Raw genomic sequence first — 25,805 nt, 5'->3', positions numbered from 1 at the left:
ACTACAAAATGCGTCAATTATTTTTGTTTGAGTCCTTGCAACTGCATCTTTACGGAGGCTAGAGGCCTCAACTTCGCGAGTGCTTACGAGCCCCCGAGTTTAGAAGACGGCAACGTGGTAATGAAGGACGAATAGCACAACGATGGCACGAACGAGGCGACAGGAGGTGAGCCGTGTAGCCTCGGCGTCTAAAATCGAGACCGAACCACTGGAAAAAGAACTGCTATGTTGCATTCGTTGCGCTAACACGGGTAACCACTTACGAGACGAGGCTTACGAGGCCAATCAGGCTAAAAAACATGGAGGAAGAAAAAAAAAAACAAGAACTAAACAGCCGGAACCGTAAAAAGCTGATTCTCATGCCAGTGAATTTCACAAGAAGTTCCATTTATTGTTCCGTTTACACGGTGATGCGGAAATTTTAGTTCCGATTACCGAGAGTTTTTTTACGCTATCTGAATACAAAACCAACCAAATTCCAGGCAACTGTTCCGTTTAAGCGGCGATTCCGATTAAGCGATTTCCGTTTATCGAGAGTCTACTGTAGTAAGAAACTCTACGGCGGCATCCCCCTCATGCTGCCACATAGGCAGGATGTAGGTGTTCCCTTGCACCGTGACGCCAAGGACCGTCCCCAAGACTGCAAACCCAGCCACTGCCCCAGTGTCGACGAGAACATGCTACGTTTAGCGTCCTTTAGCCAAGTACCGTCACCGTTGCTTTCTGCCCAGCCCGGTGTCCGGCCTACAGTCAGTGCTGAGCGGTGGCCTTGAGTGCGGGCAGCGAAGGCTCATTGCGGCATAAGCCCAAAGTAACCTTCTACTTCTTGCTATCAAAAATAGCTACTTCACTCTCCATAGAACAATCTACTCGCCGCTAAGTCTCAACGCTGCATGGCGATACGAATCCTTCATCGGCAAACACCCTCAGCTGCTCCGGCCTAACGTTACTACTACTTCGACTGGCAAGAACACATCGGCATTGTCTACTCTGCCCTACTATGCTGCTGACATTCGTCAATGCGTCCGGCAGACAGCATGTTTTGCAGCATAACGGTTCCAGCGTGACTGACGGCGTCGACAGAAAAAAATGGCTGCAATCCCCGCATTGAAGGTGGTTCGAAAGCAAAGCTTTTTAAACGACGCTCACAACAATTAGCCAAGCGACGTCACTTGAATTCACACACGTGGACCTACAAAGAGTGAAGCCAGAGATTCTGCCAGTCGTTACCTGGAATTCGCGGGGGGATGGCGTCCCGAACGCAGCAGCGTCAGACATGGCCGGGCTAGAGCGGCGGCCGCCACCGCTGTAGCCCGGCTGCGCGTCGGTCGAAAAAAACGGAGAGGAGCGTCTGTGGAAGCATGAGACAGCCTAACCTAGCCATCCTTATGCGCTAGGTCGGGGCTACACCACCGCGCGACACAAGCGCAGACACCGAAATGATTCGACCTGTGAGCTTAGTGATTCCCAATTATACCGATTTAAACCAGTTAGTTTAGTAAGTTTCAGAGTGGTGAGAAACCGAGAGAACTTTTATAATCACTATTTATCAGATCCAGTTGCTCCTTTCGCATTTTGTAATTGCTCTTAATACACTACCAAATTTGTATTCCCAAATTTAGAAAACCGCGAATACGTGGCAAGCAGTGCGCAAAAGGTACCGTTTCTCTAGGGGCAGGATGCCTGTATGTGGTCTCTACATTGTGTTTTCCCGCACTTCAAACCAATCAATACGCGTATTTTTGCCATACGCTCACTCAATTCCGTCGGGTCCGGGTTACCCAGCAGGCACTATCGAAAAAGTTAATCAAGCCATAAGAAGAAAACGCGCTATGGACGGGAAGCAGCTCCAAAACAAGCCCAAAACAACTGTCACTAAAGCAGGCGACAAAGCGTCCCGCGTCTCACCCACCGGTGGGAGCAGTCACCTGCGTGCGGGGAACACTGGGTAATAGAGCCCTATCGCCGTGCCATCTACAGCGTTTTCAGTGAGGGAAAAGCGCCCTCTGCATCCCCAGCCGCGTTGGGAGTTTCTTGTCCCGCACGCCACGAAAGAACCGTTGCCCGGTAGATGTTGAAAGCTGTGCTTTAAAAAGGCAAGTAACTTGAGCGGAAAAAAAATAAACGAGTTCTTTCTTTGGAGGAGAATGGAACGTGGGCATAAAAATTGAAATCAAGAGCGCCTGCCAACAAACTAGTTTCACCCTTTGGGGTGAGTTGCGGACTTGAATTAACAAGTGCAGGCAACTTGTGCAGGGAGCTCTGTGTACAATACGTTTCGCTTTGTTATATAAAACGGTGATACAACCATCCTTTAAGTCGCGACTTCGAGTTAAACAAATGCTCCTTATCATGACCGGACAGTTTCCACCAGCCTAAGCCGAATGGAGACTCCAACAATCATTTCCCAGCTGACATCTCTACTAAGCTAATCGACTTCTGGTTTGTACAATCTGCCGCTGAGTAGTTAGCGGTTCTGAGGCGTCTGCCTGGCGCATTAATCTCTTCCACAAGCACCAATGGCTGAATGGTTCCTTTTATTTTATTAACGGTGCCACTTAAAAGGCCGTGGTGGCATGGGCCAGGGAAAGATTACCTCATAGAACGACGGCGATATGGCCAGCGCCGCCTAATGGGGACCGACGTCTGCCCTTTGTTTCCAGTGCGACTACATCTTCTCTCCTTTCAGTTTGTGTGGGCCACAATGAGGAATGTCGGAATGTGTGCGTGGCCACAACGTGGGCAATGGGCCGAGCTGCTAACAAGGGGCAGTTGCTCCCCCCGACCACCCACACCAGCACAATTGCCAATTCCTTCACCCTCTCCCACTCCCCCATAACACAACGGGTTTTTCCGCCTTGAGGCAAAATTCTCCCGACGTTTATGAGCCACGCGTTCCTTAAAGGGGCCCTGCGACACTTGTCATAAGCGCCTTTACTTTTTCTTTTGCGTGTGGAAGCACTGAAAAAACAATAATTATCGCGAGCCCGGAGGGGCATCCATTATTTCTAGTAGATATTTGGCCTCTGCCAACACGTTTGTATTGACGAACTATGGTGTTTATTTGCAATCTTTGCAGTGCGCAGACCGTGTTTCATGCGCTTGTAATAGCTTGCATGCGTTACACGCCTCCCTGAATTTTTTTTATTTGAACATAATTTTCTCTGCCTATATATGCTCTGCTCCTCGCAGGGGGTACTTCTTATTCTACTTTTTCCTTTTAATTTGCGAAGTTGTCCCTGGTTTGTCTCGCATTGCTCGGGTTGTTTTGGTAGAGGTTTACGAACTATCTGACACATCGTTTTTTCACCTGTGCCAACACAGTCTTGTTGGAACATGAGCAGGATCATATAAAAAGAGGTATAGTTGAAACCTACTCCACATTTACCGAAGCAAAAGATTGCGTGAGCAAACTTTTAATAAGTTCACACAGGAAGAGATTATTTACGCTTATTGAAACTGGCAGGACATGTAGATTACCAGGTATGAGTGCCTTATATTTTTATTATGTTGTTGTTTTTTCGCTCTTACCCTCACGTATTCTTTCGTGCGTAAAATAGTTGATAATGCCGCGAACAATACATTGGGTTTGTTTATTTGTGTTTTGCTTTTACCGCCCGGCTGCGCCGGTCTGTGTTATCTCTGCGCCAAGGGAAGCGCGTGTTCCATTCTTTCTTTCTTTCTGTGCCGCATGTGTTATCTGTTGTGATAGGGAGAGCATTCCGATCTAACGTGAACAGCCCAGAATAATCCTCTTGGATCTACTATGTTCTCGATGTGAATCGACGTTTCGAGAACCACGCGCGCCGAAAGATAAAAAGCCTGCAGTGCGGACGCCGGGGCATTCGATTCTGCGGCGCTCGCCGACGCACGTACGTCACTTTGTTGACCGCTGCTTCGCCGCCTCTGTATTCTTTTCAGTTGTTAGGGGAGCACAACTTCGCTCCAATAAACTTGTTTCTTTTCGAAACCACTGCGTCGTCCTTGGCTTCGTGACATCTGGTGGAGGTGCTGGGTACGCACCCTTCATGCCCACTACAACCTCTGGAAGCCGCCAAGCCAGTCCAACAAGAGCCAGCCTCCGCGTGCAAGATTTACCACCCGAGGTCGGCCTACTACCGGAGAAAGCGAAGAAGAAAGACGTCGCAGCCAGCACCATGCCCAACCAAGCCAATCCTCCCGTCGTTCTGCAGCAGCCGCGGGAACCGCCATCATTCCGAGGAGCCCCCGCAGAAGACCCAGAAGAATGGTTGGAGAAACTGGAGCGCGTCCGGAAATTCAACAGGTGGGACGACGCAGAAACGTTCCGGCATGTTTTTTTTACTTGGAAGATTCGGCTCGCACTTGGTTCGAGAACCACGAGAGCTCCTTGACAAACTGGGCTCAGTTCAAAAGCGAATTTACTAAGACCTTCACTACCATCGTGCGGAAAGAAAGAGCCGCCCTTTTGTTGGAAACGCGCACCCAACACCCCAATGAAGGAGTCGTGATCTTCGTTGAGGACATGAAGCAGCTATTTCGCCGCGCGGACCCTGAAATGACGGAAGAAAAGAAGTTGCGCTTCTTAATGCGCGGAGTGAAGGAGGAACTGTTCGCTGGACTTGTCCGAAATCCGCCCAAAACCGTCGCCGAATTCGTGACCGAAGCCAGCACCATTGAGAAAGCCCTCGAAATGCGTGCTAAGCAATATGACCGCAACTTTGTTGGCGCGCCCAATGCGAACGACTTTGGCAGCACGCGGATCCCGGCCGACAGCCTACGCGAGACTATCCGCGCAATAGTGAGAGAGGAGCTGCGGAAACTTCTCCCAACACCGCCGCAGCCCCAAGTCGCTTCCCTCACCGACGTGATTAGAGAAGAAGTGCAAGAAGCGTTGAGAACTTCTACGCCATTCGAGGTACCCCGAGAGCCACAAGCTATGACATACTCCGCGGCTGTTCGTCGACCCCGCCCTGCACCAACACGCCGTCAAGAGGCCCCGCCGTACCGCCGCCCAATGTCACTCGCCCGGTCTCCGGTATCCCGAAACCAGACGCCGAGGAAGACGGACGTATGGCGAACTCCCGATAACCGTCCTCTGTGCTACCACTGCGGAGAGGCCGACCACATCTACCGTCGCTGCCCATACAAGCGACTCGGACTGCGTGGTTTCTCCGTCGACGCACCACGCCCCCGACCTGGCCAGCGCCCTACTGAGATCGACGAATACCTGTCCAACACGAACCGAGGACCTGCCCGCTTCAACCGCTCGCCGTCGCCCTACCGGTACCAGTCGCCAAACCACCATAACACCGCTGACTTCTCACGTGGAAGGTCCCCCAGCCCACGCGGGGGAAACTAAAAGCAGCAACTTCTGGAGGTGAAGTTGCAGAAGGGCGAATAAACGAAAACCCTCCAACGACGCATGGCCGCACCGAACACCGTACCTGCAGCCCAACGACTCGATCTAACCCGGACGTGACTCCCGAACCCGACAACGACACGACGCGATGCTCACCCGAAACGACAGAGCCTGCCGCTGAGAAGATGACGAGAATGACGACGCATGGTGCCCGCCCGTCAACACGCACAAGCCGAGATACATCCCGGACGCACCAGAAACTCCAGGAAAGCGGCGTCCGACGTCCAGCTGTCCATCGACGGCTTTGACGTAGTCGCCCTCATCGACACCGGAGCCGACTACTCGGTAATGAGCGACTCATTCGCGTCGAAGCTGAAGAAGGTTATGACAACATGGGACGGTCCGCATATACGCACAGCAGGAGGCCATCTCGTAACGCCAAGTGGAACGTGCACATCACGCGTCACCATAGGCGGCACCACGTACCCTGCTGAGTTCGTTGTTTTGCCTAACTGCTCCCGCGACGTAATTCTCGGAATGGACTTTTTGACGGACAACGGCGCAATAATTGATCTGCAGACCAAGTCGATAACATTTTCCTCCGATTACTCCACGACGCCGCAGCCGAACCCCGATCCCGTGCTGCTGTCAGGATCGCCGACGATCACATCACCCTGCCACCCCGCGGAAGCTTGATGAACGCCGTCTACTGTGAGGATGCTGCTTCTGACATCGACGCTATCGTAGAGAGTGATCGAAGGTTGCTTCTCGACCGCGGTGTCTCCGTCGCAAGAGGGACTGCGCATATTAAGCAACGCCAATCTCACGTTTTGGTCACTAATTTCACCGAAGAGTACCAGCATTTAAACAAGGGAGCTGCAATTGCGTTCCTCGAAAAAACGCAAGAAGCAAGTGACGTGATCGCGGTCGCCGACTTTGAACGCACACCCGATGACACCTTCAAGCTTCCGCAGCCCTTCGACGTAAATCCGGCACTACCGCAAGAACAACGGAACAAATTATTGGCTTTGCTGCGTCGCTATAGCGAATGTTTTTCGTCGAGCGCAAAACTACGTCAGACCCCTCTAGCGAAGCACCGAATAATAATCGAAGATGGAGCCCGACATACCCGACAGTCACCATACTGCGTGTCTTCACAGGAACGGGAAGCCATCCGGACTCAAGTCGACGACATGCTCAGCGACGACATTATACAGCCATCGAAAAGCCCCTGGGCTGCGCCCGTCGTACTCGTAAAGAAAAAAGACGGCACATCAAGGTTTTGCGTTGACTACCGGCGACTGAACAAAATCACGAAAAAGGACGTGTACCCCCTCCCCCGAATCGACGACGCCCTCGAACACCTCTGCCACGCGAAGTACTTCTCATCGATGGACCTGAAGACCGGCTACTGGCAAATTGAAGTGGACGAGAGAGACCGAGAGAAGTCTGCATTTATAACCCCAGACGGCCTATACGAGTTCAAGGTGATGCCGTTTGGGCTGTGCACAGCACCAGCGACGTTTCAAAGAGCCATGGACACTGTGCTAGCTGGCCTTAAGTGGCACACCTGCCTCGTATACCTCGACGACGTAGTGGTATTCGCCCGGACTTTCGACGAATGCCTTGCAAGGTTGGAGTCTGTACTCGAGGCCATTCGTACGTCGGGGTTGACGCTGAAGCCTGAAAAGTGCAGTTTCGCATACGGGGAACTCAAGTTCTTGGGCCACGTCGTCAACGCCGCGGGAGTCCTACCTGACCCGGCAAAAACTTCAGCCATTGCGAACTTCCCAAGGCCGAAAGACAAGAAGGGCGTGCGAAGATTTCTCGGGCTGTGCGCATACTACCGGCGCTTCGTCGCAAACTTCGCACAAATTGCAGAGCCACTCACGCTCTTGACGAAAGATAGCACCCCTTTCAGCTGGGAAAACGACCAAGAAAAAGCATTCTGCGAGCTGCAAAAACGCCTGCAAAGGCCGCCCGTGCTCGCTCATTTCGACTAAAATGCCGAAACAGAAATGCACACGGACGCCAGTGATATAGGCTTGGGTGCCGTCCTTGTCCAAAAGCAAAGCGGCTGCGAAAGGGTAATCGCCTATGCCAGCCGTGGTCTGTCGAAGGAGGAGAAAAACTATTCTGCCTCTGAGAAAGAGTGCCTGGCTATTCTGTGGGCGATTTCAAAATTTCGCCCATACGTGTATGGAAGGCCATTCAAGGTTGTAACAGACCACCATGCGCTGTGTTGGCTCGCCAATTTGAAGGACCCCTCTGGCCGTCTTGGGCGGTGGAGCTTGCGCCTGCAGGAGTTGGACGTTAGAGTCGTTTATAAATCCGGCAGGAAACACTCCGACGCCGACTGCCTGTCCCGCGCCCCCGTCGACCCACCACCACAAGACTCTGATGAAGCCAGCGCGTTCTTCGGGATCATGACGGAGAGCGACCTAGCCGCCCAGCAGCGTGCCGACCCCGACTTACGCGTCATAATCGAGTACCTCGAGGGATGCAACGTTGCCGTTCCTAGGACCTTCAAACGCAGCTTACCAGCATTCAGCCTGAGAAACTCCGTCTTCGTGAAGAAGAATTTCAGCCCCGGAACAAGAGCGAATTACCTTCTCGTGATCCCCGCGGACCTTCGTGACGAAATTTTGGAAGCGTGCCACGACGACCCGTCTTCCGGACATCTGGGCACAGCCCGCACTATTGTAAAAATCAAGGCGAGGTACTACTGGCCCGGCCTTACCTCTGACGTCAGCCACTACGTCCGGAGCTGCCGTGACTGCCAGCGACGAAAAACGCCGCCGACAAGACCCGCCGGAGTTCTGCAACCGATCGCCGTCCCATCGAGACCATTTCAACAGATTGGAAAGGACATTTTAGGCCCGTTCCCTACGTCACGATCACAGAACAAGTGGATTGTCGTAGCGACAGACTACATGACGCGCTACGCAGAGACCGCCGCTCTTCCGAGGGGGCGTGCACAAGAAGTGGCGAAGTTCTTTATAAGCCAAGTTGTGCTGCGACATGGAGCCCCGGAAGTCCTAATCACAGACCGCGGAACGCCATTTACTGCGGAGCTAATGCAAGGAGTATTACGCTACAGCAACACGGATCACCGAACAACGACGGCGTACCACCCCCAAACGAACTGACTAACAGAACGTCTGAACAAGACAATCGCGGATATGCTATCAATGTACGTTGACGTTCAACATAAGACTTGGGACGAAGTGCTCCCGTATGTCACGTTTGCGTACAACACAGCTATCCAGGAGACGACGCAGCTGACGCCGTTCGAGCTTGTCTACGGTAGAAGGCCGACTACGATGCTCGACGCCATGCTTACGCACGTAGAAGACGACGACCTCAACGCCGACGTCCACAGATATCTTCAACGTGCGGAGGCCCGCCAGCTCGCTCGAGTTCGTATAACGGACCAGCAGCTGGTGGATGCGGGCCGCTACAACCTCCGACGCCGAGACGCCGAGTACCAACCAGGGGATCGTGTGTGGGTTTGGACTCCCATTCGACGACGCGGACTCAGTGAAAAGCTCCTGCGACGGTACTTCGGACCCTACCAGATTCTAAGACGTGTTGGGCAATTAACCTACGAAGTGATCCCCAGTGGTGATTCCGGCACATCACGACGACGCACGCGACCCGAAGTCGTCCACGTGGTTCGCTTAAAACGTTTCTACGGACGATGACGAACTTTTATTTTCATTTGTTCGGACTGTCGCTTCTTTTAGCATCGGGTCGATGCACTCTTAGAGGGGGGGTAATGCCGCGAACCATACATTGGGTTTGTTTATTTGTGTTTTGCTTTTACCGCCCGGCTGCGCTGGTCTGTGTTATCTCTGCGCCAAGGGAAGCGCGTGTTCCATTCTTTCTTTCTTTCTGTGCCGCATGTGTTATCTGTTGTGATAGGGAGAGCATTCCGATCTAACGTGAACAGCCCAGAATAATCCTCTTGGATCTACTATGTTCTCGATGTGAATCGACGTTTCGAGAACCACGCGCGCCGAAAGATAAAAAGCCTGCAGTGCGGACGCCGGGGCATTCGATTCTGCGACGCTCGCCGACGCACGTACGTCACTTTGTTGACCGCTGCTTCGCCGCCTCTGTATTCTTTTCAGTTGTTAGGGGAGCACAAGTTCGCTCCAATAAACTTGTTTCTTTTCCAAACCACTGCGTCGTCCTTGGCTTCGTGACAATATAATAAAAATCGCTGTTGGTGCGCATGAGTTTGACGCTTGCCTCCTAAAACACTAAGCGCGGTGGAACATTAGCTACCAACTGACTCCGTCCTTAGCGGTGGCCTAGGTACCTGCAGGGGCGGGTATGCCCATCAGTGCACATAACAGTGACATCAAGCCATTCAGACAAGACTTGCTCGACGACAATCATTTTACAGCTGCGCTAGTCCTCCAAATTAGCAAGGCCAATTACCTTTACGTTTTTAATCCTTAGGCGGTATTAGGTAGGGTTATTCCAGAAGCGTTCTGTTGTGCGGAAGGTTTTAATTGATGAACGAGAACATTTATACTAGTGTTTACATAATACGTAGATGGGCCGTTCTGGATTGCAAATGGCTATGGCGGTGCATAGAACAATCTTCCTATTGGCAGCGGTCCCTAGACTTTGGTATTTCTCTCCGGAAGTCTTCGTTAATCACAAGACGACCGTTAAAGGCACGCTGCGACAGTTTTTAACAGCAGAGCCGTTTAGGCTCTTGTTTGCTCCGTCAACGAACAGAACATATACCACAAAAACACCAAATGCAAGTAAGCGTTCGCATCGTGAAAGTGCGGGACATCGGCCACGTTTGCGCATGGAGCTGCGCCACGTGAGGGGCTCCCAAGAACAAGAGTTCCGCAAAGTTCCCTTAGGGGAACCCTGAGTAGTAATGGAAGCAGCCATGGGGTCGACTCAAGTTCCCATTAGTTTTCAGTTCTATCGCATGGTTGCGGGAGGAGAATGAGGACAGCGGAGCGCGCGCACGCATCAATTATGCCCCGGAGCTACATTGGCGCCCCTAGCGGAGTATGCAGCGGCTACCGTCGCGTCTCTAACCCTTAGCTGCTTCGCATTATCGCGCGCGGAGCCCTAGGTGTTGCGATGTGGTGCGCAATCGCGGAGAAGAGACGAGAGGAGGAATGCCTCGCATACTACTCAGGGATCCCCTACGGGAAGATGACGACGGTGGTTGAACGCGAAGCCATCTCGTGATGGATTGTTTGGTTGGCCAATCCCTAAGGACATCGTGACACAATCATCATCAGCGGTGCATGGCAAGACATGCGCAGTGGGGGTGCGGACAGCGGACAGCGACGAGGGAGGGAGGGACACAGCCCCGAGAACGAGATGCTTCGTATCTAAAAAAAATACCGAAGGCACGTTCCAGTCAGCCATTAGTGGTCGCCGTCATTATTTTTGTTGCCGTTTTTATCTGAGCGCACACTTATCACAGTAAAACATAAACCTAGGACACCAAATCATTTCTCATGGGTTTTAAATACAGACGCGCTAATGCACAATCGAAGTAGTTATATGCTTGCTTGTGCCCCGCTTTCTACGAGGTTTCGCCCGCTTACCCCTAGACGCGAATCGCTTTGCGACTGGGTTAATTTTTGCGCTTTCGAATGCCTTCAATATCTGTTCTACGTATTGGGGTGCTACTGGCTACCTAAGCGCTGCCTATAAATTGCCTTACGCCCTAATGACACTGGAAGCGTTGAAGTAGTTTTGCAGACAAAACACTAGTATTGTTCATTCGAAAGATTGCTTGTTAAAATCACACTGACCCCACTTTTAATTTAAACCTCCCTCAAAGAAGCTAAATAATTAGAAAAAATGGCAAAGGCCATGCGACTAACTCATTTTCAGCACCAGAACATATGACAAACGCGCAGCCGTGCGATTGGCTGAGGCCGGAAAAAGCAACGGCTAATTAGGCAGGGCTCACAGGCTTGCTGCACGAGCCATTTTTGCCTAAGTGTAATCCATATTGATTTAATAGCAGCAAGAATGGTGCGGTGAAACAATGTAAGTTACGAAAGTACACCTAAGCTTAGAAGTACCAGCGCATACTGCTGTTGGTACGGCACGCTCTATGGTGGGGTGGTCTCAGACCACACAGGGCGATTACCATAAGTCTTACGTGACGCTATTTGTCGAACATACCCATGTTTCCCGAAGTGGTTACTACCTAACGCAACAAAAACAAACCAGGTGCAAATGCGGTCAATAACAAAGCAAAGGCTAATAGCGGTGCAAAGCATTATGGAACCGTCATCGACTACGACTGACGGTAAACGAGGCTCCGCCGCATCCACACCATAGGTAAGCGTACTCACTCGTGAGTACATTCATTCGTACACAAACTCACGAGTGGGTATGATGATCAGCGAGTACAAACCCAGATTAAAAAGGGAGTACGATGACGAGTAAACACTGAGGTAAGTCCACTACTCGTGAGTACAGTACTTATGAGTACAGTATTCACGATGAGCACATAGTACCCATGAGTAGTACTCATGAATACACAGTACTCATGAGTACTACCAAAGTCCTTCAAATGCTTTTCTGGTCACGAAACTCCGCCCGAAGTTTGATATAGGGACAAAATCTCTCGCTAGCGGCGCCACCCGTCGTAGGGGGGCCACAAGCCGCCGCAAGTGCTGGTCTTGTATGCGCACTACTGCCGACGTTTCGACGCGATAATGTGCGTGCTGTTCTTCCTGTTACCTTTTCTTAAACGTCTCTGAGCGCATCAATGCCACCAGATAAATAAGTCAATACGGGATCCAGTGTCGACGAGGAATGAGAGCTGTTTACTTTGGAACGCACGCGCAGATTGCTTGGGAGTGCGGGCCTGCCTTATAAACAGAAGCGCATTTAAAGTGTTCTCAGACCGAACGATAACGCATTGCGTTAATAATTACCTCGTAGCCCAAATATGTGCGTACTTACGATGCCTCGAAGCAGTACGTCCTAGCTCGCAAGTGTTGAAAGATGATGCTCATGCTCCGTGCTTCGATGCGAGCAGCTACTGCTAGATCTGCTCGACGTGTTTATATTTGCGCCTGGCCAAAGGGCGATTATGTTTATGCGGTAGGTGAGCTTTCTATTCTGGTAGTGCCGCAAATAGGGGAGGAAGATGAACGGAATGAGACACGACTGGGTAGTATACACACAAAACACAAGTTAGCCTGAATGGGAGATTCTTGGCTGGAATACGTATTTTAAACTCCTCACGACAGGCGGCCTGCTCCCACGTGTGGTAGTATGATGGTGGAAAAACTGCCAGTTTACACCGGGGGCCACAAGCCGTCGTAAATAAGCGCATTTACCACGGTTGTACCTCTTCACAAAACGCAGTATCTGGCTGTGATTACTGCGTTTGTCCTAATGGGAGTATTAAAAACTCCCACGCCACCTCCATTTCCTTCTCCTCCTCCTTCACCCCTTCCTCCTCTACGCGTCCTTACAAAATGGCTGCCAGTTGGTGTCGTGTGTCGTGTGAGCTCCAGCGTCCCCGAAAATTATTGCCGGACGAACGGATGTGAAGTGCTTTCCAACAACCGAAGCTCGTTGCGAACATTGTGGAACCAGCCTGGACTGACGTGCGACGCACTGCAACGTCGCGTCCGAGTAACCGACCTTCGAGCCGACGGAATACGCCAGCGAGCCGACGCGAGGCCTAAATGCAGTGATCGCTGAGAGTGGCTCGTTAAAAACAACGCGGTTGTGCCTCTGCGAGGTGGTTGAAGGTAAGATTTTCACGTTTTTTATTGTACGCAACATTTTGGGAGACTGTGCCCCTTCCAGCGTCAAATAAACTCAACGTGTTTCCCGCGCCACTGCACGGGCGATTCTCCGCCACTGGAGGTGAGCGTTGTGCGTGAAAGACGGCACCATGCCCGGAACGTCATTGGGGAGGCCGAACGGTGTGAAAGCAATGCGTATTTGCGCGGGTCTCGAGCAGAACACTCACTCATTCACACTCGCAAGCAGAATGAAAACTGTCCGAACTCTGGACGCCTGTTAGGTGTTTTTGTTAGGATGTGTCTGTGGCTTACTGGCAAGCGAGGGTGAAGTTGGCCGGTCAAACGTCGCAGGGCGGCCGCTTATCTTGAGAAGTAGGTGTGGCGCCAGCCGCGCCTGCTACGAGGAGGGTGACTGCCGCGTGCCGCCGGCGATTAATTGCTTTCACTGGAAAGGGAGAAGGTCGGGGCCCCGTGGGAGCTCTGCGTACGCTAGGCGCGTGTAACTATAACCAGCAAACGCCATTCGAGGGAGCATTCTGTAGAGTCGAAAGACGACTGCTTATTTATTTTTTTTTGAAGGGGGGCACGCACAGGCGTCACGCCGACCGAAATTTTTCCTTAACTTTCGGTGAGGGGAGAGAGGGGCAGTGCGGGGGGTAAAACCTGAAGCTCGTTCCCAGAACACTACACGCAAGGAAAAGAGGGAAAGGAAGCATTTTGGGAAGTTGGTCGCCACAAGGGTCGCGCACCTTTTTGAACAGCAGAACACTTCGTTTTGACGAACTAGTGAGCGCAGGTGCCTCGGGCAGAAGTGCAATTTTGCGTAGCTTTAAACAAACATTCAGACATTACGGAAAGTTGGACACAAGAGTGACAAGTTCAGCGTCTTTACAGTGCCGTTTCTTTTTTTTTTTTTTTCAGGTCAGATGCCCAATATGCTTATGTATTTGTTACCGCAGATTTAAAGCGTTTTGCTATCCCTCTAATGAATGTGCTGCTGTGGCTTCCAGAAGAACGTGCCAGGGGATGCGGCAACGTCAGCGTTTGGGAGGCACGTGCAAGCAAACAGCGCACCGACGACATGCTGACCTCATTGTTTGCAAATGGCTTAAATTTTTTTCGTTGAGGAGTGTTGTAGTAGATAAAGTTCTTACCAAGATACCTTGTGTTCTCGATGTAGGTGTTTTGTTGATTCAGTGTTTTTATTGTCTTATTAACGTGTTCACACGTATATCGTATTCATGTAATTTTTATGCAATAAATTGACTGTGCAGAAAACAAACTTTTCATGTTTCGCCATTCAAAGTTTGAAGCGGAAAAAGACTAGAAATTACGTGATCCCCAACGAAAAATAAAAATACGACCTGTGCCCTTATTAAGAACTCCCAAATGCAGTAATAAATTCCACTGCAGCGCATATATATGAAGCGCACAAAAACACACACAAAAAAAACCTCGAATGCAGGTCAACACTGCTCCCAATGCGCCCCCTGAAAACTCCCAGTTGGAGGAAACAATACACTCCCAATGGTACCCCTGGAAACTGCCATTGTAGTGGCAGTAAAATGAAACTCCCATATGCTACTGAAAAAACTGCCGAAATAATGGGAGTAAGGCGAAACTCCCATTGGAAGGAGTTTTGAAAACTCCGAATTGGTTCTGAGTTATGACACAAGCCATTTACTCCCATTCCGGCTTATTTGTGTTCTGTGTGTAGGAGCAATCACATTGGTTTATTATATCCAGCTCGCCTCTCGCGTGCTGCTACCCAAGTATTCAAATGAAGTGAATGGTACAGCCAGAAGTTTTATTCCAGACCTTTCAATTGAGTTTACACCCAAATGTGCAGTTGTTTTGGACACACGTTTGTGAGCGCCGATCGCTTTCTTGACACGGGGACTTTCGATAGCCTGGTTATAGCAGCCGAGCGCTTTAGCGATCGCTCTAAACACGAGTTTCACGTGCCTAACATTTGATTGATCACTTTTTTTCACGCAATGTACACGGGACACCCGCCGCTTGACATTTCCTTGTGTTTACTGTTTAGAGCATTATTAATTACCGACCGACAACCCATGATTTCCTCGGGAAGGGAAGTACAGCAGCCTAACCTGGAAGTTCCTTTTGATGCCAGTGCTGGCTGCTCGGCCGCCTTTGCCACTACCGAGGTACCACATCATACATTTCTTTTTTCTTTTTTGGATGCTGGGGGGGGGGGAGGGGGGGTATCATTTAAAGCATGCAATTAATCTTAAATTTGGTGCTAATGATACGCCGCTTAGACAATTCGCGCCGCCTCTTCGCTCATTGAATCGCTGGCCGGGAACGCGGTTTCCGCTTTGACAGGTAGGCCGGCAGCCCATCAAAAATCATTGGAACGGCATCCGTCCGAAGCCTCGGTCTCCATCGCGGAAGCGACACGACCACCCCGTTCACGATGTGCTCGTCGGTTCTTACAACGTCGCTAGCACCAAAATGCTGTTCGCGAACCCAAACGTTCTTGCTTTCGAAGTTGAAACCACCAGCTTCCAACCGTGGTATAGCTCTCTTCCATTTCTCTCGAAGTTTGGCGCTACTTGGGAAACAGAAGAGCGACGCCTTTTCCTCGCTGCTTCGGTATCCGGAGCTGCAGCCCGTCAAACAGCATGTGTTAGGCATTGTGCATTCGAAATTTCATGCCGTCCACCTTGAACGCGGTGCACTGGCACATGAAGTTCGCGTGACGCTGATGCAGAAACTTTGGTGGAAGGAATACCGCGAGCTGTCTCCACACAACGCCTTCGGGCTGCCCGCCGCTGCCAGTGCGTTCCGCCGGGCGCAGCGGGGCGATGGCCCCCCTAAGGCAGCTTGCGCCGCGTAGCGGCCGTTCTTGGCACCATATCAAGCTCTCCCATTGAGTGACGGAGAAGTTTCGTGACCAGAACGGTATTAAGGGACTCTGGTACTACTTATGAGTATACAGTACTCATGAGTACATAGTCTCATGAGTACAGTACTCAAGATTACAATCCTCATGAACACTGTATATTCGAGTACATGCCCTCCGGAGTACAGTAGTGCAAAAACGTTCTATCATGAACTCGAGTCTGGACGCACGTGTACAGAGTCGCAAACATTTAGCGCTGCCCCTGTGCCGCTTACCTCTCAAACATGGTAAAATCAGACAACGAAAACTGCACCTCTCTCATTTCCCTGTCCCTGTTTGGCGCTGCTAGGATTTTTCGGCGGTCGCTCGCTAAGGTGTCGCGGGGAAAAAGGAAAAACGATGGGTGAGATCCTGGCGGGAAGTGCAGCCGCAATGACACTGTTTCTACTGCCTGTGTTGATTGATGCAGTTATTTTTGTTTACAAATACGCGGCCTTGGAACGCATAGCTGCTTCGTTCCGCTTGCTCCGTTCAAGTTGCTTTATGGGAGGCGGTGGGGGCTGCTAACAATGCATGCACTACGCGCACCCAAGTCGCTCTTTTCGGGTCTTCAGCAGTTTCATTACACGCATGTCACGCTTTGTAGTCGTTTCATGAGCCGAACCACTCGTTTCAACAGTCGCAGTAAATTTACGTGATTCGCGTGAAATCGCCTGCATTGTTTGTGTCACCGAGATTGTCAGCACCACGCCGCTGTGCGCATTCAAGCGATAATTTGGCTGATGTACGTGCGTCCATATGGTTTTATTAGGCTCCCATTTTGAACCTTTTTGCTCAGGTTCGGTAAGACTATGGTCTTGTGCAGTCCATTTACAAGTGAGCATATAGCCCCGCAAGCAGGATCGGTGGTGTAAGTTGCCATGCGTAGGAAATAAAATATCCGAGCACAGTGAAGAACGTTTGTGGTTTGTTAATCGGACATCATATAGCCCAGTCGAACGCGTGCGATGCCTTGTTTCGCCTGGCATATTTAGTCGAATGGCTCTGTCATGTTGCCGCTGGAGGAGCATTCTGCTTTCGAATGGCTTTGCTTTCGAATGGCAACACGATATGCCGCTTCGCGTTTATGCCACCGTGTAATGAGGAAGCTGACGGCGATGGTAAATTCCGGTGGTTGTTCTTCCCCTACCTTCATCTGCTATTAACTGGAGGGGCGACCAGCCCTCGCTAGCAACTACCGCCGAGTTTACGCTCGTACTGTGGATGGCCTAGTGGAGGGGCCCTTTTACATGATGAATGGCATCGCCAGACGTTGGGTTTTTAACTTAAGCTCGCGTCTTGGAACGTCTCGTAAACCACGTTGCTTGCCCATAACGACGCTACCGCTTTTTTTGATCAAAAGCTGTCAGCTTCGTCAGCACTGCTCGAGACAAGAGCTCACCACACGGGGCGCCTTGAGTAATCTTGGTGACGGTGTGGGTGACACCGTGGACACCGAGCCCCCATACTCAAGCTGTAACCGACCGTGGTAAGGAGTTATAAGGTGAAGGGTAGAAACCTCCAACGGTGGCCGTCGGAGCCCAGGTCAAGCTCCGGCGGATGGGCTCCCTCTCTGTTTACCAGGCAGGGAGCTCCTAGTAAGATTCACAGCTAGAAAGCGACGAAGTTCTCCTTATTTGTCATGCGCATTAAGGCAACTGACTGCCGCTACATTGAAACACTTTGTGTGTGTGCTTTCCTAGATGTATTCCTGGGTGGGGTGCTAAAAATGCACATTCAATGATTTTCTGAAAAACGCTAAAGAAACGATAAACACTACCAGAGAAAAATGATTGGTCGTTTGTTTGTATGTTCCGAGTAGACACTAGTGACAATTTATCGTACGACAGCTAATGGGAGAAAAAGCTCAAATGTGCCCGTTTTCGTAAGGCAGAACTTACAATGTACCATCCTACATAATGCCTGGTCAAGAGCACGAAGACACCAGAATAACTGTATTGTTTAGCTCTGCTAGTGGAATTGAATAATGAGAGCGTGTCAGCGTGAAGAGGCGTGCATGTGCTTTTATGAAGGTTTTCAGGTGAATGACGTTGTTTCCCCCCAGACGGAGTACGGAATATGGTGACCGATAGTTGGCGAAAATCTTGAATGCTAAGCCCGCAATAGAATGTGGTAGCGAGAGGCCGTGCGTGCGGCGTCGAAATGGACGTCATTAGTCGGCATTGGAAGCCACTAGTAGAATTAATTTTTGCAGAATGGGTAGGCATTCCTTCTCCCTGCTCATATTGTCACAAATTGTACAACAGAGAAGTGTTCCTGAAAAAGCCAATGTTAACTGTGGCGAAGTTATTCCATTTAATAAACAAAGACAAAACACAATAGCAAAAGGCACTTCCAATAAAGTGATTGATTATGAGGTTTAACGCGCTGATGCTACACGTGGGCTATGAGGCGCTCAGAGCGAAAGGGCTCCGGATGTGCTTTGAGCACTTGGAAATCCTCAACTTTAAAAGAAATATCAGCACACAGCCGTATTCTTTCGTGGCCCTTTTCAGAAGAGTAGCTACCACGGCCCAGATCCAACCTGCGTCCTTGGGCTCAGCAGTAGAACACCTAAGCCACAGATCCACTACGCGGGTATAGTCCACCAAGTTGCACGCTTTATCAAGCAGCGGTGAATGCAATGTCGCGGCTTTTGCATTCCTATCATTAGTTCTGTTGTCCTCTCGCTTTTAATACTTTGGATTCGACAATGTCAATAAGACACGAAAAGTCCGCTACACTGAAACCAAGGATTCACACTTTCCATTTCAAACTAGCTTGCCAACGGGGCATGGGAAAAAGAAGAAAACTTGCGCTTTTCGGGAAAGCCCAAAAAAGAAAGCGAAGCTCGCGTACCCCCAGCTAACAAACCAACAAATCTGAAGGCATTGTTTGCGGCAAGATCACAACGGCGAGTTTGTTGTATTGAAGCCATGATGGTGAAGGACCTTACATTTTCGTCCCTTTCTTATTAGATATTGGTGCCGCGAAACTCGAGGAAAAAATCCTGAAGTGGCGAGCCACTTTTAGCGGATTTTGCTTCTCCTCAGCCGCCCTCGCTTCACTCGGGCAAAAATGAAGTCACAGACAGGAGAAACTGATTACAAAAATTTTTCCGCAGCCTAAAAAGGAAATGCGATAACCCCGCCTCAGAAGACACACCTTCCCGACAGAGCCCAGGATGGCTCCGTGTGGTGACAACGCCGATGCGAAAATAAGCCGACGCCTGCCATGTGCGCCGTTCACCCAACCCTTACAGGATTTCCGATGCTGTACTGGATCACAAAAGCCGCGCTGGAGAGGTGGGGGATTGTCAGGTGAGGTATCACGCCCCCCGAGACGAAGTTCAAGACCTTCATCCAACAGAAGTACGCGCAATAAGTGAGTTGACAGCGGGAATTTTAATTTGAATGAACATCGTTGCCCAATAAAAAGATGAACAAAAGTTGATGATATTTATGCACTAATATTTTAGAGGCATCGATGGAATATGCTCACAAATTTGACTCCTCAGTTTGTGTTGCAAAACCCAAGGCCGCAGTTTGTTTCACAGGCGAGAACCTTAGAAAAACTAATTGCCCCAAATGAAAAGGAGAATGCGCCCAACACGAGAAATGCAGACAGAATATGAAATTATAGCTTCGAAATTACTGAACTTCAATCATGAGTCACAAACGTTTAGCAACGAATGACGTCAACAAATTTCAGAATCAACAAATTCTCAAGGTGCCAATAGAAATCGGCATTCCTTTGTCAAAAGTGAAAAGACATAATGCAAAAGACTTCTCACACGCGCTGAGGTTTCAGAGAAAAGGGCAACGGTTCCTACCACCGTGGGACGTGTGCAGAGAAGGCACACTAGCCGCGTCTCCTCTACCATAAATGATCTGACATGAAACAAAACAGCGGAAAAGACTCCTTCTAACCTCAATACAGCATCCCGAGTTACAAATGCATCAGACGCCACGATTAAGAAATCCGAGAGGCGTCGCACTGCTCCCCCTTCGCGAGATTACAAGGTTCGTTGGTTGCGATCAAATACACTTTCTAGGTATAAATTTTAGCATATTTTGGGGGACATTCCAGGGAAAACAACGCGAAAGGTGAAGAGGAAAAGTGAAATACCCCAGGAGCTTGAACCCAGCTGCGCTCGAAATTCGCAACAGCTGCGAAAAATTACTATCAAAGCTGAACGCTGAGAAATGGTATAAAGTCAATGAGAGCCTTCATTTTTCTAACAGAAGGCGTACTGTGCGGACCGAGACAAGGCAGACCACTAAATGAGCTTCAAACACCCCAAAACGTAGCCTGTGCTTTGAAAAAGCCGTGCGACGACTAAGTCCAACTGCTACAATGGAGTGATGGTTTTCCAATAAGCGAACAATACCTACATGGAAGATTGTGAAAAAAGCTGCACTAGACTCCCTAGGAGCCAACATATCGTGACTGCAGACGCGCAGCTTACGACTAAGCGACGGTCATGACGTCCTTATTGATACAAATGAAAGTCGCGATGTGCGAAACTCGACTGACTCGAGTGAAATATGGACATCACAATTTGTTCGCAACGGACATCCTAATTTAGTTTCGCTCTCGGGAGAATAATGTAAGAAAAGAAGCCATTTCTGTCTCGTGCCTCATATCCAGAATAAAAGTTTGTTTCAATAAAGGTATGATCGTGAGCGGTCTCGGCGGCTCGTTCAATTCTCCACAATTTCGAATGCGTTTAAAGAGCAAGTGCATATTTAAGTTATACGCAAGTGACGTTAACAGCCATTGACATGTATCAGAAGCGAGCGCTTCCTGTACGGCAGTATGCTCTCCGGATATCTCTATGGCGTGAGCCCGGACCTTCGTCTGTTGCTTTTTAGGCGGTTTATAGTGCACCTCTGAGGGTTTTGGAACTACATTCGCTCATTTGATGGATCGCGGCAAAAATGAAGAGCAGGCGGCTGTGATTTCAATTGTAGCCAAGTGTTGAAAAACAGAGCAAAAGGGATGAGAAATTGTAGACGATAATTGCTGTAGCAGGCTTGTTTGTTCTGAAACGTGCCCCTCTGAGTGCTGCACAACTGACTACAAGAGGGCGCCAGTTGTCTTTACGACGCCAGCATTTGGCGCCAAAATTCGGTGTATTTAATGTTTATATTAATGCATGTTCCTAGAAAGACACGATTGGTATGATTGCTATGATACATTTTCTATTCTTTATATGTGCAGGTTTTACCAACTAAATAAAACTTTTTAAGAGCAGAGCTGTTTAAGTCGAGCGTTATCCATTTTTCACAGCAAAACAACCTCGCGGAGGAACTACGTCGCATCTTGTTGCCTAGTTACCCCTGGCGCAGCTTTGCTTAGCTTGGCGCTCACTTCGGTAGCATAGGAATGCCTGCGTCAAGTTTCATAGGCGCATGTAAAGCCGTGACGCCAATACGCAACACATGGTATAAATGATCGTGTACAGCAGTGTTGTACAGGCTAGCCCGTTGATGGCACCACTTCAGGAGTTCGCAACGAATAACATTGAAAAATACCGAGCGCACGTGAGCGTGCGCCTCGCGAGGAGCGCCCGGCTTAAGCCAGCTCGACATTCGAGTAAACTCTGCCCCGTGTTTTTGACGTTAACTCTGGCGTGTGTTCTCCTCTTGCCAGTTCACGTGCGTTCGACCCCGAAGTGGGCAGCACAGACGCCGAGTTTGCGCGAAGCCGGTTGCCACGGGTTTTGACGCGGTCTATTTTCGGATAGATGTGAAAGCCTGCATGCTTCTTAAAACAACCCAGGGCTACCAGGCATAAAGTAAGTTAAGCAGGAAGTTCGGAAAACTATGTGAGGTCAGAACTGGCGGCCCCTCTCCTATGAAGGGAGAGCGACCGCCAGTTCTGCTGTTAATCCAGCCTTGCACCGCTAGTGCCATCTGCGGAAATTTTGTATTCAAATCTTAATTTTGGAAAAAAAATAGGCTTAGTTTCACTGCCATCCCCATAACTTCTCACTAACATGCGAGTGCTGCTTGAAAGATACTAATGGCTGAATCTGTCTTGACAGTTGTTGTGCTTCCTAGAGTTGGATTTTGAGAGGCACTGGGTACAGCGTGGCGAACAAGTGGACAGCCAATTTTGGGAGAAAGATAATAACGAACAGAGTTTTCCCTGGGGATCTGAAGAGTACTCCGGATTTTGCGTGAGCTTTCACCCATTCAAGCAGTTGGTGACACAAAATAGTTTAATATTACGGATAAGAGCAATTAATTTTTTTATTTAACGTACCGAAGGAACAGGTGGGCTATAACACATGGAGTTTTCTACTGCTGAGGAAGAAACTGGGGATCTTATGTCTGCCTATATCTTAACACACGGTACTTTTAGTTTCTTGCTTTCTTCAGAAATACTTGAATCGAACACGCCTCCACACTTTCGTAAATTCAAGAATATGGAAAGGCAACGTGCCCAAGAATCAATGGTTGCACAGAAACACAATGCCTAAGCCACTGAGTCACCACGGGAGGTGTTCTCCCCTACAGTAGAAGGGCGACGGAAAGGCTCTGCATTGTGGGTCGAAGACCGGATGGCGGTTATGTGTTAAAATTTGCCTTTGGCAGTGATATACCATTCGTTGTCTAGATGTCGAAAACGAGGATGCTTTACCGAGGAATTTAGCAATCCCCATTGATCGCGGAGAAACGCTTTATTAAGGCAATATTTTCGTTCAGTGGGCTTTCGCAGAAATTATGTATGCGAGTTTTGATCATTAAGGCTTTCTTGGCATCTCGCCTTGCGGAAAAGATCGATTATTATATTGTACCCTAAAAATTATTAGATGGAGCTTCTTGTGCAGAAATGTCGAAACATATTCCCGTCGAAACTTTGATAATATACCTGTCGAGCTAATTTTTGCTCTCTGAACGACTCAGCTAATTGTGAGTTGGCACTCGCGTTGTCTGCTTCATTTTTTCGCGTCTTTTATGCGTTGTTGCTTAGATGACGCCATACCACCTTGCCCAGCTTATCACTCTTTACCCTCTCCAATCTTTTTGAATGCAGACAAGAATTTTGTTTTAATTTAAGCGAACTCTCGTGTACGACTCTAGGAAACCAATCGGATAAGTAAACAATCACTTAGTGTGGGAAGCATTATTTCAGCGTGCATTTTTTGGTTTTACTCGAATAGCAATGCCTAGCGATGGCCTTTCGAATTGAATTATTCCGCGCACGAATAAAAATATGAGCGTCGTTTGTTTTAACCGGCAATCAGAGCTGATACTGTGATGCTTCTACGTTTTTTGTACCTCAGAACGCCATGTTGCGTTGCTGGTGTGAGACGCGAAGCTTCAATATGCGTAATTTACACTAATTGTTCACTCACTGGTATTGGTCAAATGTCAGAATTGAACTGCCGAATGCAGAATCTGACAAACGATATTCAGGAATGATGATAATAAATATGTAATTGATTGCTGTAAGGAGCATCTAAAGAAAATATAGCGGCATATCGCTGGCCGGAATCGACACAATGGCTTAGTCTCTCATTCATGCTGAATAACCCTGAAGCAGCAGAAATGAAAAAAAGAAAGTGAAGACCCAAGTTTTATTAAAATGGTTGACGTTTTGTACTACTTTGGTACTACTGAACCTAGTTATTGCGAACAAGAAAGGGATATGCGCGCAGTATTTCGCGAAAATTTACGTCTCCTTGAGGTTTGGCTGGCTGCCACCTAGCTACATGAGCTGGATGATTGTTTTCGCTCTTTTCCTTGCGCTAAAGGGCACAAAGATAACGCAGCCGGCACGCCGTCAAATGCGAGACTGAGGAACGATGCGCATCAAATCAGCAGGAGAAGCAGCACTTACGTGTTCGCGCATCGGGTGTTCTGAGTCCGCTGGGTGTGTTTTCATTTGTCAATCGTAATACCCTCGCCTAGTCACGAGGTTCACGTGCACTGAACCGGACGTGCACACGGCCTAGCTGTCAGTGGATGATAAGACCCACGCGAAGCAGCCTTCTCCCTCGCCCAGTTGTGTCGCTCCGCAACAGCGAAGCTTAAAGAGCGAAGTGATAAGGAAGGCGCATATTCTTGTAAGAGGACGACACTGATTGCGCCCCGGCAGCTGAAGTTCATTGCGACACGATGAATGACCTTGAAAATGTAGCATAGCACAGTTTTCGGTATTAATTATTGTTCCTAGCAGAGCAAAATTTTCGCTCTTAACTGTTGCTCCAATATTTCGAGACACTTCTGTGGAGCATAGGGTTTTTGATTTTAGAACATTGCGTTAGAGATCTTCACTTACCAGTAGCAAGCTTTTCAACAATTAGGGTTCTGCAGCTGAAGCAGCGTTTCATGGGCTGAGCACAATCGTTGCAATATAAGCAATGCCCGCATGGTGTAAATGAAATTTCAGCAGGTGCTTCAAGGCATACATTGCATTTTCCACTGTCAGGAATCCTGTAAATAAGCATATGCAGACTGTTAACACATTCGGGAATAAACTGCATATTCTTGAATATATTCTGCGTGTCCGTTAACGTCCAAATGTGAAATTGACGTTGATGCGGACATTTTGTACGGTATAAAGTGATACTTCCCTCAACAGTTGTGCAGGCATTAGCTGACCTTGGGAGGTAAGCATCCACTCTACGCCAAGAGTTTACCATTGAAGCGTAAAATCACTGCTATAATAATGATCACATTGCTCTCACATAACCTGTTTGAAGAAATTGATTAAATAAAACAAGCATGTCAAAAAAATGCTTGTATAGTCAGAAAGTACCCAAAGACTTTGAGAACTCGAAATCTTCGTCTAGATGCGTGGAAGGCGATGATGCTAGCGTACATTGCGATGAAGGGGACACACAGGGGCGAGCGGGCACCTTGTCATCTAAAGGTCAACTTATAGCCCGATGGGTATGGCGCCCTGGCAGCAGAGGTCGAGCTAGCGACCTCAAGTTTGTCCTTCACGTTGGCTAGAAAACGATATCTTAATGTTCCAACGCGTTCAACAAACGGCGCCGTTTCATACCGCCTTGCTGCGCCCTCATATTATACTAAGTTGCGACACGAAACGACGAGATGACACGATTGCATGAAACAAAACAATGAACTTGCAGTAGTCTGGAGTAAAAACCCAACCAACACGATGACGGTACACTAGGGACACGATAACACTAAGAACACGATGACACTGGCGAGATGCGGTGATCGCCAGCCGCATCTCGCGCCGGCTTACGCCAGAACATGCCGGCTCTTTGGACGCGACCTGTTGGGGCAGTAGCTTACGCTGCCACTGGCTTTACCGGGTGACGCAAGTGGCGCTATAAAATTCAATGCGGAGCATTCTTTGTCGAACACCGGCGCAGCCCGGACCGTGTAACGCCTTGTATTCGCACAAAAATGGATAACTGGCGGAACTGACACATATAATCACTATACAGGCTAAATGAAGATAAATCGGGAAACAAAACCTTGAAAAAAGGAAAAAAAGTAAAAATAATGCAAAAATCAAAGAAACTACCAAAACTGAAAAAATCTAAATTATGCATCTGTTACCATTCTCCACAAAACAAGGCTGAAACTACAAAAGTGTTGAAAAGAATGTTGGAAAAACTCGCGAAAAAATTGCAACAGGAAGCCAACCGCCTAACGGCCCGCATTCTCCTACAAGTGCGTCATTGTCGGATGTAAAATACTAGGCGGCCACGCAGACAGAACACACGGTTTGTTCATTCGATAGACTGCCTCGTTAGAATCATACTGACGAGTCTTTTAATGTGAACGTCGCTCAAATAAGCTAT

General features: G+C 49.1%; 1 protein-coding gene across 4 annotated transcripts in view; it reads right to left on the bottom strand.

Moving 5' to 3' along the window:
• Positions 1–25,805, bottom strand: part of LOC144147061 (uncharacterized) — a 429,195-nt gene that overhangs the window by 26,469 nt on the left and 376,921 nt on the right. For all 4 annotated transcript variants that reach the window (XM_077679096.1, XM_077679095.1, XM_077679098.1 and 1 more), the window contains one exon: positions 24,305–24,459. In XM_077679096.1, the coding sequence (XP_077535222.1) occupies positions 24,305–24,459 (155 nt within the window). The remainder of the gene's footprint in view (positions 1–24,304; positions 24,460–25,805) is intronic.

Source organism: Haemaphysalis longicornis, unplaced genomic scaffold (assembly GCF_048455015.1).
Source record: "Haemaphysalis longicornis isolate Haplotype H1 unplaced genomic scaffold, Haemaphysalis longicornis Haplotype H1 scaffold_7, whole genome shotgun sequence".
Lineage (NCBI taxonomy): Eukaryota > Metazoa > Arthropoda > Arachnida > Ixodida > Ixodidae > Haemaphysalis > Haemaphysalis longicornis.
This window is presented reverse-complemented; position numbering and strand designations above follow the sequence as displayed.